This window comes from Alosa pseudoharengus, unplaced genomic scaffold, assembly GCF_046254945.1.
Source record: "Alosa pseudoharengus isolate Yale_2024_CS ecotype anadromous, Long Island Sound unplaced genomic scaffold, YU_APseudo_1.1 YU_APseudo_1.1_scf_9, whole genome shotgun sequence".
Lineage (NCBI taxonomy): Eukaryota > Metazoa > Chordata > Actinopteri > Clupeiformes > Clupeidae > Alosa > Alosa pseudoharengus.
The window spans coordinates 32458441-32474569 of NW_027468881.1; the positions used below are offsets into that span (position 1 = coordinate 32458441).

The 16129-nt window shown below is 40.8% G+C and overlaps 1 protein-coding gene across 2 annotated transcripts; it reads right to left on the reverse strand.

Annotated features, from left to right (window-relative positions):
- Positions 1-629: 629 nt before the first annotated feature.
- znf362b (zinc finger protein 362b) lies at positions 630-16127 on the reverse strand. Of its 2 annotated transcripts, none has more exons than XM_076277353.1 (9): positions 16013-16127; positions 14446-14509; positions 12967-13114; positions 12242-12346; positions 11635-11962; positions 10269-10493; positions 9632-9710; positions 6393-6551; positions 630-4305 (listed from the first exon to the last, which is right to left on the reverse strand). In XM_076277353.1, the coding sequence occupies exons 2-9, from the start codon at positions 14506-14508 to the stop codon at positions 4189-4191; spliced, it is 1224 nt and encodes a 407-aa protein (XP_076133468.1). In that variant the 5' UTR covers position 14509; positions 16013-16127; the 3' UTR covers positions 630-4188. The 2 variants fall into 2 exon arrangements, with proteins under 2 accessions (XP_076133468.1, XP_076133466.1); XM_076277351.1 differs by having other exon boundaries at positions 12967-13213.
- Positions 16128-16129: the final 2 nt, after the last annotated feature.

The window sequence follows — 16129 nt, forward strand, 5'->3', positions numbered from 1 at the left end:
TTGAAAAGGAAGCTGGCTTGACAGAAGTATCTGCTCGCCACCTGGAGGTCAGAGACACTTCATTCAATAAAAAAATCTTCTCAAGGCATTTGTCTCAGAACAGTCGAGACTCTCTCAACCAAAATGGCTGTGGCCCTCTGACTTCTAAGCTGCTCGATAATAACCACTGTGAGATAATGCTCATCTCAGCACAGACAGGCAGCATGTGAAACAGAGGTGTCCCAGCAGGTACTTGGGAATTCAGCCAAGTGTCTTCAGACAAAGGTCCTCAGTAGCAGCCTTGTCCATCCTTCACTCCTAAAATGTGTTTCAGGAGCACAGAAAACAGTGTGCGCAAAAACCATGAGGTCTGTGCACAGTGTCGATGAGTGCTGAGAGATGGGGTCTGTGAACAGTGTCAGTGGACAGTGTCGATGAGTGCTGAGAGATGGGGTCTGTGAACAGTGTCAGTGAACAGTGTCGGTGAGTGCTGAGAGATGGGGTCTGTGTTGCACTCTGTGGTGTGAATGTCAGGTGCCTCTACAAAAACCACAAGAACTGTACATGTGCGCGAGTCCATGGAAAGGAAACCGTTACTATGGCTGCAAAAGCCAGGAGCAACAACAATAAAAAAAAAAAACATTTGCAAGAACATTATCAACAGTCTGCATTTATTAAAACCCGATAAAGATACAAAGTATTTGTAACATTGATATTATTTAATTCACCTAGCATGTCTGTGCATATTAAGCCAAATCTTAAAATGAAACCACAATGCAAGACAAAGGAAAAGGGGTGTTGTCATTTCTAGACATGTATAACAATGTCAGACAGAACAAATGCTACAGTTAATTAATACATAAGTTATTGTCAAAGTACTCCATGCGAAAAATGAAAAGTAAAATGCACAGAAACTGAATACTGAAAACACCAATATGGGAATATGGAAATAAAATAGTCAATGATAACAGTTAAGGCTTAAATGTAAGAAAAAAGGAAAGAAAAATAGAATGGATATTAATGAAAATGGTCAATACTCACAAAGATGATTAATAAATGAAAATATACTAATACAAAATTCAACAGTAAATACAGTCATTTGAAAATTTGCACTATAAATGAATACAAGGGTTATTTTTTTTGTCATAACAAATGTACACTTCTCAGTTTACTAGCTTTATGAAGACAGGAAGGGTAGAGGCAGGGTCAGTTATTGGCATAAAGAGTTTTGTTTTGTGGCAAGTTGCCAGCATAGAATGATCTGCAGTTGTACATACTAGACTTTATTTTACTTGTAAACATGCTTATGTTCCATCTCAACATCTAGGATTAATGTCTTTTGACACATAAGAAGCACCTCATCTCAAGTATGAGGAGGCATATGGCACATAACTGTGCGTGACTGCCTCCCAATTCTTGTGGGCCAATGTGTGACCATTCCAAAGGAAAGCTTTATCACAACATTATTTTTTAACATGTCCAACTCTTGCACTGAACGCAAAAGACCTGTATCAGAGAGCCTTTTTCAGTACTCAGTACAGCACCAGAGTGATTGCCCTCTTTTGAAAAATAAATGAAGGAAAATAAAAAATAAGAGAAAAAAAAAACTATTGGTCCTGTGACAGGAAATAACAAAATAATCAAACTCACATCAGTGAGGAATCTATTGTAACAACTTTAGCAACATATGTGTAGAAATGGCAGCATATCGAGCCTGATGTAGCTGACGTTTGAAAGGTGATTTGAATTTGAAATTCTTTTTTTTTTAGTCAAACAAGGCAGTTTGCTCCTTCTGATCTAGTCAGGACTGCATGCTTTACATTTAAAGGGGCATCTAGTTGTGGTGTTTGTCTGAGAAACTTGTTAACAAAGTATTTCAAACAAAACCCAACTGAGCATCAATAGCCCTGGAGAGCAGTCTTGGTGTGCATCTTTAAAGCCAGAAAAATCTTCAAGGATCTATGTGGAATTCTTTAGGATTTGATTTGTCTTCAACGGAGCCACGCTGCTCTCTTCCATTGAGTTGCATTGTATTTAATTTAATTTAATACAAGTGGCACAACATGGTATTATAAGAGAGCTGGTCCTACACTAGGTGGTTTGTATGCTAGCTAGACATATCTGGACAACACAGGGATGGGGATCTTTGACATCATGTTAAAATGTTCACATTCTGTTGCTATATGAAGGTAAAAAACAACAACAAAAAAGAATAATCCACATAGCACCTTTAAGCACCTGCTTACTTTACTCTCTGCAGTAAAGAAACAAACTGCCATGGACAACTAAAAAAGCAACCACCTTTGCAATGTGTGCTTAGTCTGACTCGTTCTCTTCAGAGTGACAGCAAGCCTGTGTAAGTGAAATGAGCTTAACAAGTGACTGGTATGATGAATGTAAAAGGATGCACATTAAGTAAACCAAGGAATGGCATACTTAGTTTCTGGGTTGACAATACAGTACACAGTAAGGGGGAAAAAAACAGGTCATACAGTATACATGAAAAGTCATTGCAGTATGCATCATACTGCAAGTTTAGGGTGCAGGTTAGAGGACTATGATTTTTGGTCCACCTATTTTAAATAGCTTCCCACACCATTTATTGCTGCACTGTGTTATTAGCAGTGATGAAGAAAAGACACATTTTGATATGACAAAGCTACAAAACACCCAACTAGCACAACAATACTGAATCAATAGTCATTTTATGAACAGCGGGGGAGGTGCTCAATAAGGTGACATTCACAAATCATTCATAAGGGCATTTTCTCGCATTTCATGCAATTTAGATTGTTATTATTTAACAAGGTCATGTTATCCTTGATAAAGCTGTGAGAAAGAAACTCACTATATTTTTGGCATCAAGTGACTTAAAAGTCTATAACTGTTATACAGGAGAGGGCAGCAAACAAAATCTGCCATTGGACATGAGGATTAGAATGAACCCATGTGAAGACAATGGACTCTACAAAATAAAAATTTAAAAAAGTCTTACATAGAATCGGATTGCTCCTCTCTAAGCAGCAACGTATTTAACCATTATCACAACTAAAGTTTAGTATGGAGAAAATGGCCTCACGGTGGGAAAATGGCTATTGATTCAAGAAATTCAGAACATAAAAAAAAACAATGTTCACAAACTGAACAGCATAAACAAATGTCTCATCCATTCCTACACTAAAGGTCATTTTTACAAGTGCAAACGCAGCATGACTACTATGAACTACTTCCAATACTTCAAAAAGTTTACAAAAATGGCATCAATTACATTTGCTCACTGAATTCCATATTGGTATTTTACATAGTAAGGGGTCACTCATACTCATGTATAGGATTGACAGACCATTGAATACATATTTGAATACAAGCTAAACAATTACAATTAAATACAATTGACTATGTATGGTCCGCTTTCGATCAGCTTTGCATTTGCACCTTTAAAAATGTAATCCTAAGTGTTGTTCAACACCAGACAAAGTGGAAGAAATCTCTAAGTGAGATATTTGTGAGACCTACAAATATTTTTTTTTGTACAAAGAGACAACATGAAAAAATGAGGAGAATGCTTGAGTCAGTATAAGGAACGAATAAGATGAAGAGTACACCAACAACAGCTAAATAAAATGATAGTCTTGGAACCTTTAGCTGCCTAAAGCAATGCCTTATTCTTGAATTGAAAAAAAAAAGAGATCTGTACACTATCTTGAACCAAAACCACAAGGCCTGAAAGTGCTTTTTAAAAGATTATCTTTGGGCATCTCCCTAATACATCCTTGGTAACAAATATAAGGTGACAGCAACAAACTGGTATCTGGCTGTCTGCTCTAGGGATGTAGTTCCCCTCCAAGAGAGTCACAAGAGCTGTCGATCGCCATAGACACTGTATCAGCAGGTCCATCTACTCTCCATAAGCAATACAGGATTGTTATTAATTGGTTAAGGACTACAATACACACCAACAAACAAATTAAGAAAAACAAACAAACAAACAAACAAACAAACAAACATACCCAGCAGCAGCCACTAGGCCCTTTGAGGACTAAAGTGCTGCTCTCTCTGCTCTATTCTCAAGAGAGCAGGAATATCATCTGGCACATTCTGAGGAAACTGCTTTGCAACCCAAAAAAAAAAGGCAAAGAAAAAAAGAATCAAAGTGAAAAAGAGGAATGACAGAGGAACCGGGAGGGAGGGAGGGAGCGAAGTGTAGACTCAGATGAGGGAGATGCGTATAGGAATGTTGGGAGACTCAGTTCTCTGGGGAGAGTGGTGGCTCACGAGGTGTTCCACGACTGTGTGTTTGGACATGTGCTTCATTAGGTAGGTCTCCTGTTCAAGGGCACAATACAACAGCATTGTTACATGAGGGGGGTATTCCAGAAGGGAGGTTAAACAAACTCTGATCTAACCGAGATCTCTAGATTGATTTAACCGAAGATGGAACACTCAGATTTTGGATCCAATAATGGAATTTGAGACTGAGTTGATTCGAACAACACAGTGTTTGCCCGACAACTATGAAAAGCCATCAGTCACCATGGCCACCAGTTAAAAAACATAATCCTACTTCTACATCACTCCATTTTATGCCCATGAGCCTGCCTATAAGTTCTGGCTATTAGCACTATGGAACATTTTCAGATGAAAATGCAACACAGTTGCAGGGTTCTGTGGAACTGGTGGTTTCCCAGGTCACCAGGAAATTATTAAATGCATTCCTGCTGTAAAAATATTGTAATCTACAGTTCATTGTTTTATAGTCCTAATTAAATTCTAGGCTTATATTTCCTTAGCCTGGTTAAAACCAAACTCATTCACTTTGCGAATAGAGTCTGGACATTCACGATTGGGAAACCTTTCCAACACTAGCATGGTGACGGGCATAGACATAGCGCATATAGCATAACTCATTGGTCAAATCATTGGTCCAGCCTAACCAATCACATTGATCAGAGATTCCTAATGTTACTTCCTACTTTGCCTAAACTTTACAAACTGACAATAAACAGCATTGGCAGTCAGGAAACAATACAGGTGGGCCTACCTTTGATGTAAATAAATGTACACATTCTTCCAACTGCAGTTTGCAGGCATTGCTACCATTTACCACAGCCAATCATGGTGTTCCAGACTAGTATCTCCCTGAAAGGAGATCTAGGTGGGTGTGGCCACTGGCCAGGCTAACATATCATAGCCAGTGACTTAAAAATGACTAAAACCCTAACAGCACAAACAATGATTTTTACATTTCTACAGCACAAACAATGATTAAAACATGGTGAAATCTTTGATTACTGCTCAGTTTCAACACTCTCTGGTGAAATATCACCAACTCAAGAGTCCGATACCATCCTAACAACATCCTGGACATCATCCCCTAGCAACATCCTGGATACCATCCTACCAACATCCTGGATGTTGCTAGGATGGTATCAGTATCTGAAGTCAGTGAAATTTCACCATGTGTTGGGTTTTCCCAGATCCTATCACATATAGCCCACTATAAATTTGCTGCACTAGTAAATGCAATGGATTTAAAATAACTTTTTTATAGGTTATTATCTTAGTCATTATGTGGAAAAAGTAGTGACATATTCAGGACATATTCAGTTACTGAATACATTTTAATTTTAATTTCAGGCCACATATTTGGGATCTCAAAATCATTTCTGGGTGTAGGCCATGGAAATGAATTTGAGGATAGATATGTGAATTTTTTTCTTCCCATCTTGAGGTAGTCAACTGACACTTTCAAGGTTTGTAAAGTGGTGACCATGATGGCATAGGTGACATCTTCTTATGTCTTTGAGGTGACTGAAGTTACTTTCAGGTGTTCTACATGTTTAGCTTGAACTCGCAATGCACTGATTAAATGCCAATCCATAATGCTAATGCCATCTAGTGGACAATGAGCGCAACTCTCCTACACCTGTGCTGTTTAGGCCTACATGGTAACCCGTGGTAACCCACCCCCCGCCCCAAATCAGGGAGTCTGCCCCCAGTCCAAATAAATCCTCAGCTATAAGCAAATTATGCCCACTTTTATTTGCCCACATACTGTATGGCCTCTTTTACACTTTACTAGCACATGCAGTGTTTCCCATACATTGGCTTATTTGTGGCGGCCCACCACAATATCAACATTGACCACCACACAATGATTTTCCAGGTTGTACTAAATTGTGCTTAAAGCTAGTTAGCATCATAACCACGCGGCGCTAATTTGCTAAAAACTGTTGCATTCAAGTTAATTCTGCAAACCTACCGCCACAAATATAATTCAATTCTGTGGAAAACACTGACATGCATATTGAGCGTGTATGCACACATGCATACAAGCATACACATACAGTAACAGAAGCCTGTTGGTGGAAGTGTGAGGTAAAAGACAAGAGATAGCTGAGCACAGTACTCACTGAGGTGTATGCCCGACCACACATACTGCAGCAGTAGGCTTTAGCGTTCTTGATGGCATGAGCGGAGAGGTGGATCTGTAATGAGGCGGAGTCTGAGTACGCACGGTAGCAGTTCGGGCATTTGTACGGCTTGTCTTTATTGTGTTGCCTCTGGTGCGACTGGAAACAAAGGAAAAGAGAAAAGAATACAGACATGGTTATTTGTCACTATAGAAATATCTCACTTTTGAAGACAGGCTTAGTGATTGGCAGGACAACTCATAACCTGCAATTGAATGACCAAATTCATAAAAAAAAAAAAAAAAAAAAAAAATCATGATTTTTTTTTTATGAATTCATAAAAATCAATGGCATTTCAGAAAATACTTTCCATGAGGATCACACAGTCATGGCTGTTGGTGCACTAGGGCTGTGCACAAAAAAAAATGATATTGTGTTATATTGAGACACACTTCCTGCTGTATGCATCATCGATACACATGCTGCTTTGCTCCACTGGCCTGAACACTGAAAAGTGTTTTTTTAAATACAGAATCGCTGTTATACAGAATGATAAAGCTATTGGAGTGAATTCTGCTTGCACAAGGTCATTATTAAACCACAACCAGCACCACAGTGTACCCTTTTCTAATGTACAAGACCCTGGGTGATGTTGGCGGACCCATCTCAGCGGTGCCTCAAGTGGTGCATAGCGGTACTGTCAGTTACACAGAACTCCACAAACAGACATGAAGAGATCATTTGTTTGCTCTTCATTAGCCGAGTTCCCACTATCGCACCAAAGACATGCAAATAGGGGCGAGCGGGGACTAATCCTGTCCCCATGATCACTTTGGGGGCGTAATCGCGCCTTAATCAAGGCATTTCGGGGCTACCCTAAGGCCAACGAGTGCTTACTAGTGCTTGAGGCTGTGTCAAGGTGGAAGGCGGGACTGAGTCTGGTAAGAGGATTCAGTGCCAAAACAACATAAATACTGAGCTTATGCCACAGACTGTATTGCTAGCAATTGTCTGATAAAATGACTCTTGACTATGCAGGCTCTCAGGGGGATGTGCTTTGCCATCTTGTAACCATTCAGTGTCATAAACCGTTATTCCTCTGCCTCCCTACCAACTGAACTGAAAATATATCCATGTGGTTGGTAGTCTATACACACCAAACAAAGCATGGCTTGCCCAGCTTATATAAGTCCCAGACTATAAAGTAACTATAAAGAAATTCACCGCTGACATTGCTGACACAACACTTTGAAGTCATTCAATTTATGTACACTGCTTCAATGAAAGCACACTATATTTAGCTAAAAGAATTAATTCAAACCAGTACTGACAGATTTAGACTGAATAGTCCGCTCTCTATGAATACTGGCACCGATTCTCTCTCACGTGGATGTCTGCCAAGTCTGCAAAGATGATTCTTTAGTTTGGCTGTTACAAAGACATACCACTGCAATCGTCAGGGAATATTTAAATGCATAGAAACCACAAACCCCATTCATCACAGTATTTCCCACAAACATCCATCGGCCATGTTGCAGCTACCTAAAAAGCCATCTAGCATTTGAAATGGAACAGGATAGAGAACATAAAACCTTTAACTCTTTAAAATGTTATTGCACAGAGACAATGTCAGTCTTAAAGCAGCACTATGCTAGCCTGGCCCCCGCCAACCTAGATCTTCTTTCAGGGAGATCTAGGTCCCTATCGTGCATCTGGCGCAAGGTGGCGCAAAGCGTGATGCAAGGCTTATTCTTATCTTACACTCAATAAAGTGAGGAATTTTTAGTCATGCGCATCACTTTCATTAAACCTTGCGTCCAGGGGTGTACCAATTAATGACACAAGGTGTGGTCTGGCGCATGATCCAAAAATCGCTATCTGACACCCTCTAAAAATCATTACGCCACTATTTGAAGTTACTCTGCTTGCTGTTAAAGGGAATGACAGATGTCATTCTAAGTATGTTACACCCAAAACACACCCATGACTAATTAAGAAACAAGAACAACCCTTTTGCAACCCGTGCCCAGCACTTGATCACAAAATCAAGCCATTGAATTAGTGAATATGGACTGGCCACGCCTTTAATGTCTAACCTTTCACCTCTGACCACCCGTTTCCGATCCCCAAGATAGGGCCCCTAGTCTGGAACACCGTAGTTCATAACGGTTTCCCTTCAGACAAGAAAAATGTCAGGTCAATCAGCGACAAGAGGGGAAGACGAAACCAAAACTTATTGTGATAAACAGAAGCAGCAACACCTGCAAACGTCAAAAAATGCAGTTTGAAAAATGCAGAAATTTATTTACAGCAAAGGAAGACTCACATACATTGTTTCCTGACTGTTGATGCTGTTTATTGTCAGTTTGTAAAGTTTAGGCGAAGTAGGAAGTAACGTTAGGAATCTGTGATCAATGTGATTGATAAGGCTGGACCAATGATTTTAAAGTTAGTGCCCGTTGTAATGCAAGTGTTGGAAACGTTTCCCAATCGAGTCACCAGACTCTATTCACTTTGTGAATGAGTTTGGATTTTTCCAGGCTAGCACTATGCAACAATTTGCCACTTTGTTTCAGACATACACAGGAAAGGTATTAAATTCCTAGTGCTATAGGTGGCGGATCTCACATAGTGGCCGATCAACAACCAAGCCTATTTAACATTAGCCAACATGATACTGGATACAACAGCAGCACAATTGGCTGAGGTATGCTTTTATCTGGCAACTAGTTTTGGCATCATCTTTAAACTCATATTGATTTATTTTTTACACAATTCTGTGTTCTGGGTTGGAACACACTGCAAAAATGAAAGAAAACTCTAATTTCTTTTAGCAAGCATAGCATACCGTTTAATTGACAAGGTCTCAATTGTTTATTTCTTTTTATTTAGTCAGCCAAATGTTATCTGTGAAGTTAAAAATGCACAACTTGCAGAAGTCACCTGGTGCCATTTTGCACTGCAGTCAATGCAATGACAATATAGCATGAACGCTGCTCTTCCACAAAATGTTGTGCATCTCTTGGCTTCAATATTCTACTTGTAATGATGTCATATCCCCACATTATGATGCCCAAACACACATGGCTAAATAAATTCATCGTCCAACACTTCTCATGGTCTCCCTATCTAAACATCACCACCAAACAGATCACTTGCGGGATGCCAATGTCTTTACATCTTACATTTAGAACGGTACGTGGGACTGAAGTGCAAAACATATGCATCCAAGATCTTACCTGAAGGTTAGAGAGCTGAGTAAAGGCCTTCTCACATCCAGGATGTGCACACTTGTAGGGTCTATCACCAGTATGAATTCTGTAAGTCAGAAATAGTTGACAATAGTTGATTGACAATACGCAGACAATACACTCTGGTAAATCTTGGCTCATACCATCACATTCAAATAAACAATGAAATTGCCATCAACATTCCTGTGCAATGATATATTCAGAAGAATGACACAATTAATTTCTGTTTATATTTTCTGAATAAATAAATGTATGCTGGATTATCCATCGAACCCTTCCCTGGGAGCAGGGATGGATTACTGAACGGGCCTACCGGGCCCAGGGGCCCAAGGGCCCAAGGGGTCAGGAGGCCCTGAAGCCCAAGCCTTTGCATGGAATCATTGGCTCAATATCAACAAATCAGGATGTAGGCTATGAATCTGATTGAATTTAGTATTGGCCATCCCTAAAATGCACCAGAATACAGGAAATCACATCAAACAAATTAAAAATGTTCTGATGGAGGACCCCCAAACCCCGCCTCCCACATATGCGACAATAAGTGGGGGGCCCTTAATACATCTGGGCCCAAGGGCCCGAAAGTTCATAATCCGTCCATGCCTGGGAGCCACTTTGGTGCATTCACCTGGTGTGTTGCTGGAGGTGAGAGAGCTGGCGGAAGGAGTTTTCACAATAGGAGCAGTGATAAGGCTTAATCCCTAAGTGAATGCGTAGATGCTGGGCCAGGTAGGAAGCGTTGGCGAAGGATTTGGAACAGTGAGGACACTTGTGCGGTTTGGCCTCTGTGTGGGACTTCGAGTGGATCTGCATCTCCGACTTGGTGAAGAACTGGAGAGGACATACTTTACACCTGGGACATGAGGGAGAGAGGAGGAGGGAGGAGAAGAGGAAGCGGAGGACGAGGAAAGAAGAGAAGGTGAACTTTGTGAGTAGGAACAAAATTACACTTGCAATGTTAAAGTTCTCGGCTGTTGCAGAGGCTGTAGTGATCCTTGGCAGGACTGAAAGCTGTTTATGAAAATAACTGGGGATTAAACATGCAAACTGGAGATGTTGTGAGAAGGCTCATGCAAAATGAAACTCAATGGGGATCAGACACTGTACAGTATGACATGGCTTTTTTTTTGTTGTGTGAATACTAGACTCTCCCTTACACTGCAATTCTGACCAACTATGCTATGCTATCCATAACATCCCCAAGCAAGGTAAAGATGGCTAAGTCTAAAGGGCTAGAGCAAAGCTAAATAAGGGAATCAAAAGGCAATTACAACTAGGGCTACAACTAACAATTATTTATTTACTGGTAATGGATTAATCTGGTTTGGTCTATGAAATAGTGAATAAATGTTGATCAATTTCCCAAAGCCCAAGATGCCATCTTCAAATGCCTTTTGTCCACATGCTAAAGACATTCCAATTACAGTCATAGAACAGGATGTAAACTAGAGAATCTTAGAATTGTGTGTTTAGAGTAGGGATATAACGATACACCAAACTCACGATTCGGTTTGTATCACAATTTTTGACCCACAGTTTAATACATACCTCGATTTTTTAAAATGAATTCATTTTTTAATTTAAATGTGCATGCCGTGGGGCGCGTGTCCATTGAGCACGTGTGCGAGAGAGAGGGTGGAGCAAGGACAGGGGGTTTACCTCCGTTTGGTAAAGTTGCACGCATAGTCTACAATGAAAGCTATGAGAGCTATGAAGTTATTATTTTTGGACAACGTACCGGCAAGTATACTAATAAGGCGGGAAATGTGTGTTGCTCATGCGGCTGCGTAAGCTGCAAAGCGCTGCGGGAAACACTAGAAGGGGTGTGTCACGATCCTGCCTTCTCACACGGCGACACAGGTTCTTGGATATAAGTTTCGCGATTTCGGTTTCGATACACATATCGTTACAGCCCTAGTTTAGCGTATTTTTCCTTCAAAATGAATGAATTCATTAATTGTTGCAGCCTGAATTACAAACACTGCATTTCATACCTGTACGTTTTTCCCTCTTTGGCAGTAATTATAGAGGACTGGTCTGTGCCCGAAGCCAGGATTGGGTAAGGCACCACGAGGAGAGGGCCTGAGGGGTTCTCCGCTTTGATCTTCTTGCGCCCGCGCGGCGTCTTCGGCGGTGGCCCCAGCATGCCCGCCAGGGTTCCGCCCTTGATTGGGTCCATGCCGGGACCACTGGCCAATCCGGAAATGACGTTGAGGCTGGGGGCTCCGCCCAGTCTATTCTGGCTGCTGGAGGTCGGTGTTGTTGGGGTGATGGCTTCTGAGGTGTTGTGGGGTGTGTCTGTGCGAGAGGATAGCGCTAGACCTGAAAACCACCAGAGACAACTAATAAATGCATGTATTGACTCTTGTACCAGCTCCTTTGATATAAGTACTTGTCAACGACAGCATTTGTTCTTATGACTTCACATAATCGGTTACACTACTAACATCACAGTGACAGTACAAGGTATCTCCACTTCTCCATACAGTTATAGAAAACATATCGCATTGGCAGCTGGGATGTGAATGTGTTCCTTACCAAACAAATACCACAAAGTGTGTTCTTAAATGGCCAGACAAAAGATTTTATGTGTGAGTGTACCTGAACGCTGGTTAATTCTGTTGGCTTGGTCAATAGCTTGACGCATATGCCAATCTTCCCATAGTCCTTTTGCTTTGACAGCTGTTTTGTCATCCATATTTAAGTCTGCATTCAGATAGAAGAAGCATATTAGACAAGCACAGACAGACACAGACATCATGTAACTTTAGGCTTTGTCTCAAACCACCTACTTGCACACTTCAAATACTTAATTTAAGTATATAGTGCAGATATTAGGACAATACTAACCATCAAAAAGTGGGCAGTATGGATGTAAGCGCTTAGTGCACACTAACAGTGTAGGCTACAGTACAAGATCCTAGATCAGTACATGCTGTATCATACACCAATGACTTGGAAATAAAGATAGGGAAATGTCATATAGTACTAAAGTGGTCATTTCCCCCCCCATCATAATTCCATAAAATTAGGATTTTTGTTATTTCACTGTGTTCACATTTTCTGTTTGCATTTACATGTCCTACCCAGTACAAAAACACTTTTAGCAAATATTTCTATACCCCATAGTGCTAGGTCATGGCAGTTGCTCATATATGGTCACATGACCTTACATGGTAATGCGCACATGACCTTAAACACCTTACTTTACCAGCTGGCCTCTGACTCCCTCATCATGTAACAAGTCAACTCCAGGGGATGTTGAGAACTGAACCTCATGCAAAGTAACTGAGCCCTGTGGTGCTGTGGCGCTGAGGTGGTGGTACCTGACACAGTGCTGGAGGCCGGCCGAGCGTGCAGCGCAATGTCGGGCTGCGACGAGTTGTGGCCCTGCAGACCGGGCACCTGCTGCAGCTTGGGGAGAGACATCACATGCTGGCCGGCTTCGGCGGGCTGAGAGGCTACCAGCAGGGTCTGCTGAGAGGGGACAGTGGTGGGTGGCAAGTGCGGGGGCCTGATCTTTTCTGCCATCAGCTGCTCTTTGATCTTGTTGATTAGAACCAGGTTATCCAGCTGCAAGAGTCATGAGGTTTTGGTGCTGAGCTAGGACACAGTTGGTACTACAGCGCACACCAGCAATAGTAACAGATCAGGTGAGCGGACTGTACGTGATGGTATGGAAAAGTAAAATTATCCGAAGAAGTAAAAATGTGAATAAGATATGATGAGATATATTGAATGGCAAGTTAATATTAGTATGTTCTGGTGATATAAAAGCTATTGGAATGAAATAGACCTGAGAGATGTCTGAACCTTTCCTCAACCAACTTGTTTTTACACACCAATTCCCACTGTGCTTTCATACACACAAAAGTTACTCTGGGTGAAAATAAATATTGTGTTGTAGGGATTGATATCATCACTGTGGCAGTCTTGCTGATAGGAACATGGTTTTCTTTTGATGATAACAATGAGGTGAGTCAAGACTGAAATAATTAATTTGATTTTTTAAAATAAGTTATGAAATTCTCAACTGCACTGGATATGAATAAAATGCAGATGCATTCAAATGTTCACATTCTGTCAAGTGTTAAACGTCACATCGTAACATAGTAGTTTGGTTAGTAAAACAGCAAATGAAACGCAAAGCAATAAGTCTATGGTACAATACAGATTTAAAAACTACAACTTTAGCAGCTTAGCTCTGGCAGCCTTATGTAGGGTTGTACATAGCATGTCTAACTAACTACCAGAGATGTAAAAGTCCTGCCACATTTTTGCTTGAACCATTCACTTAATCAGCTGATTCTAATTAGCACAACTCTTAAGCCAGGTGGATCAGCTAATTGGTGAAATCACCTGTGTTAAGCACACACATAGAACCAATACATGGCAGGACTTTTACTTTTTTAAGCTGGACTTTTACATCTCTGCTAACTACTAACAGAGGGATGATGGGGGAGCGAAAGCAGGACAGACACATCAGTAGTCTATGCTGTAGGAGGACATTGTGAGAGGATGGATGATGATTCATTCCAGTGACAGAAGCAGAGATGTAAAAGTCCGGCTTCAGAAAATAAAAGTCCTACCATGTATTGGTTCTACCAATACACTTAACACAGGTTACACTTAACAGTGCACTTAACACAGATGATTTTAGAAATTAACTCATCTACCTGGCTGAGGAGTTGTGCCAATTAGAATCAGCTGGTTTAGTGAATTGTTGGAGCAAGTTGGAGCTAGTTTACTTTCTGAAACTAGACTTTTACACCTCTGGACAGAAGACACAGGAAAGAAGCACTCACCTGACCGGGCATAGATGGAGGAGGAGGCCAGAAATAAGGGTTATTAAATCGAGGCTCTGCCATCCTGTCAAAACAAACAGTGTTGTGTAAAGTTAGACTGCCCCCCTGACTTCATTTTTAAAAATTAGCCTTCTACTAGTCAGAAATAAAAATCCACCACCAGCAAACCATAGAGCTCAAGAAGGAAGCACTTAAAAACACAGTAATCTAATGCATTCTTCAGTAGTGTGTTATGCCAAACTGCTGTCAGCGCAACAACACAATCCTATATTCACCAAGCTAACATTAGAAGAGAACAGCCCAATTTAGACACTTTGTACAACATTCTTTCAAAGGAGAACCAACAATTGTCCGTGCCAAAAGAAGAGTTGTTTGTCAGACATTGTTTGCTGGCCCCTGTCTGCAAAACTAAGTAGTAAACAATCAGAACAGGGCAAAGTCATGTGTGGACCTACAAACGTGTAATCTTGGTAATTAAAAAAGTATTTATTTTTAAATTGAACAGAGGTTTGCATCTGCACTATCCATCACAAGGCATGTTAGCCTACCTCAAACATTCGCAAACATCAGAGCTAGTTAGTCAACTTGCAATAAGCTGGACATTGTGGGCCTGTCACCCAACGAGTAACATTGTTTAGACTGTACAGGCTGCCTTTAGACGAGCATCACGTCACACATGTAGCCTATGTTGTAACGCTGTAGCCTACATGCAGGCTACAAAACGAGTTTAAACTTGAAGCCGAATCAGTGACAATAAAGATAGTCAAATAGGCCTATGCTTGCAGCCTTAGACATGCCAATATTCGTGGGTGCGTAGCTAATGTAACTATACCAAACCCAAAAGTGGGCATTTTCCCTGTAAAACCGGGACCTCATTCCCTCAGTTAAAACTGAACTTCTTGCACTCAACAGCATATTCGGGCTTCATATCTTATTTTCTTGTGATTAATGAAAACAGATTAGGTGGCATCACAATCATCGCGCAATGTTTTGAGTCCTACATGTCCGCGTCAGTTTTTATCAAAAAATCAGACAAAAGAAAAACAAAAATGGCAGCCTGTCTTATAAGGAAGGACGCCATATTCTGCAGATCCAAATTTTAAAACCCGTTCGTATCTACCAAAGATTCATTTAATACATATAATTATATCCGATACACAGCCTATGCTGTACATGTAGGCTATGTTTGTGTTTAACGAAGGAACGATTGTTTACTGAATAGCGCGTTTGAATTGCCCGGCCCCTGCTTGAAAAAAATGACACTTCCTACAACAATCATGCCTTGCAAAATTGCACCGACGCCGATAAGGAGAACAGTTTGGACATGCTTTTTAGCATCACATCAGACAAAACTATCTTATTCGCTACATTCATGTACAAGATACATCAAGACAACTGATTCGGAAAACGCTCGCACGATGAATTCTAAAATCGCAGCTACACAGTCATTTGCAACTTTGTAACGATTGAAATGGGCGTCAAAAGCCCTTCACAACTAACAGAGGGGGTAACATATTGTTACATTTTTGGTGGCATTTATAGAGAAACTGGGATGTCAACCACAGACCTGGTATCCTGATTGCTGATTTATTTCCCTCGCAAGCACAGCTTTATTACAGCAAAAGCTTGATATTCTTTCTGTCTGTTTCAGAGTTCAGAGCTTCCGGGTCGCCTGCTGTTCACT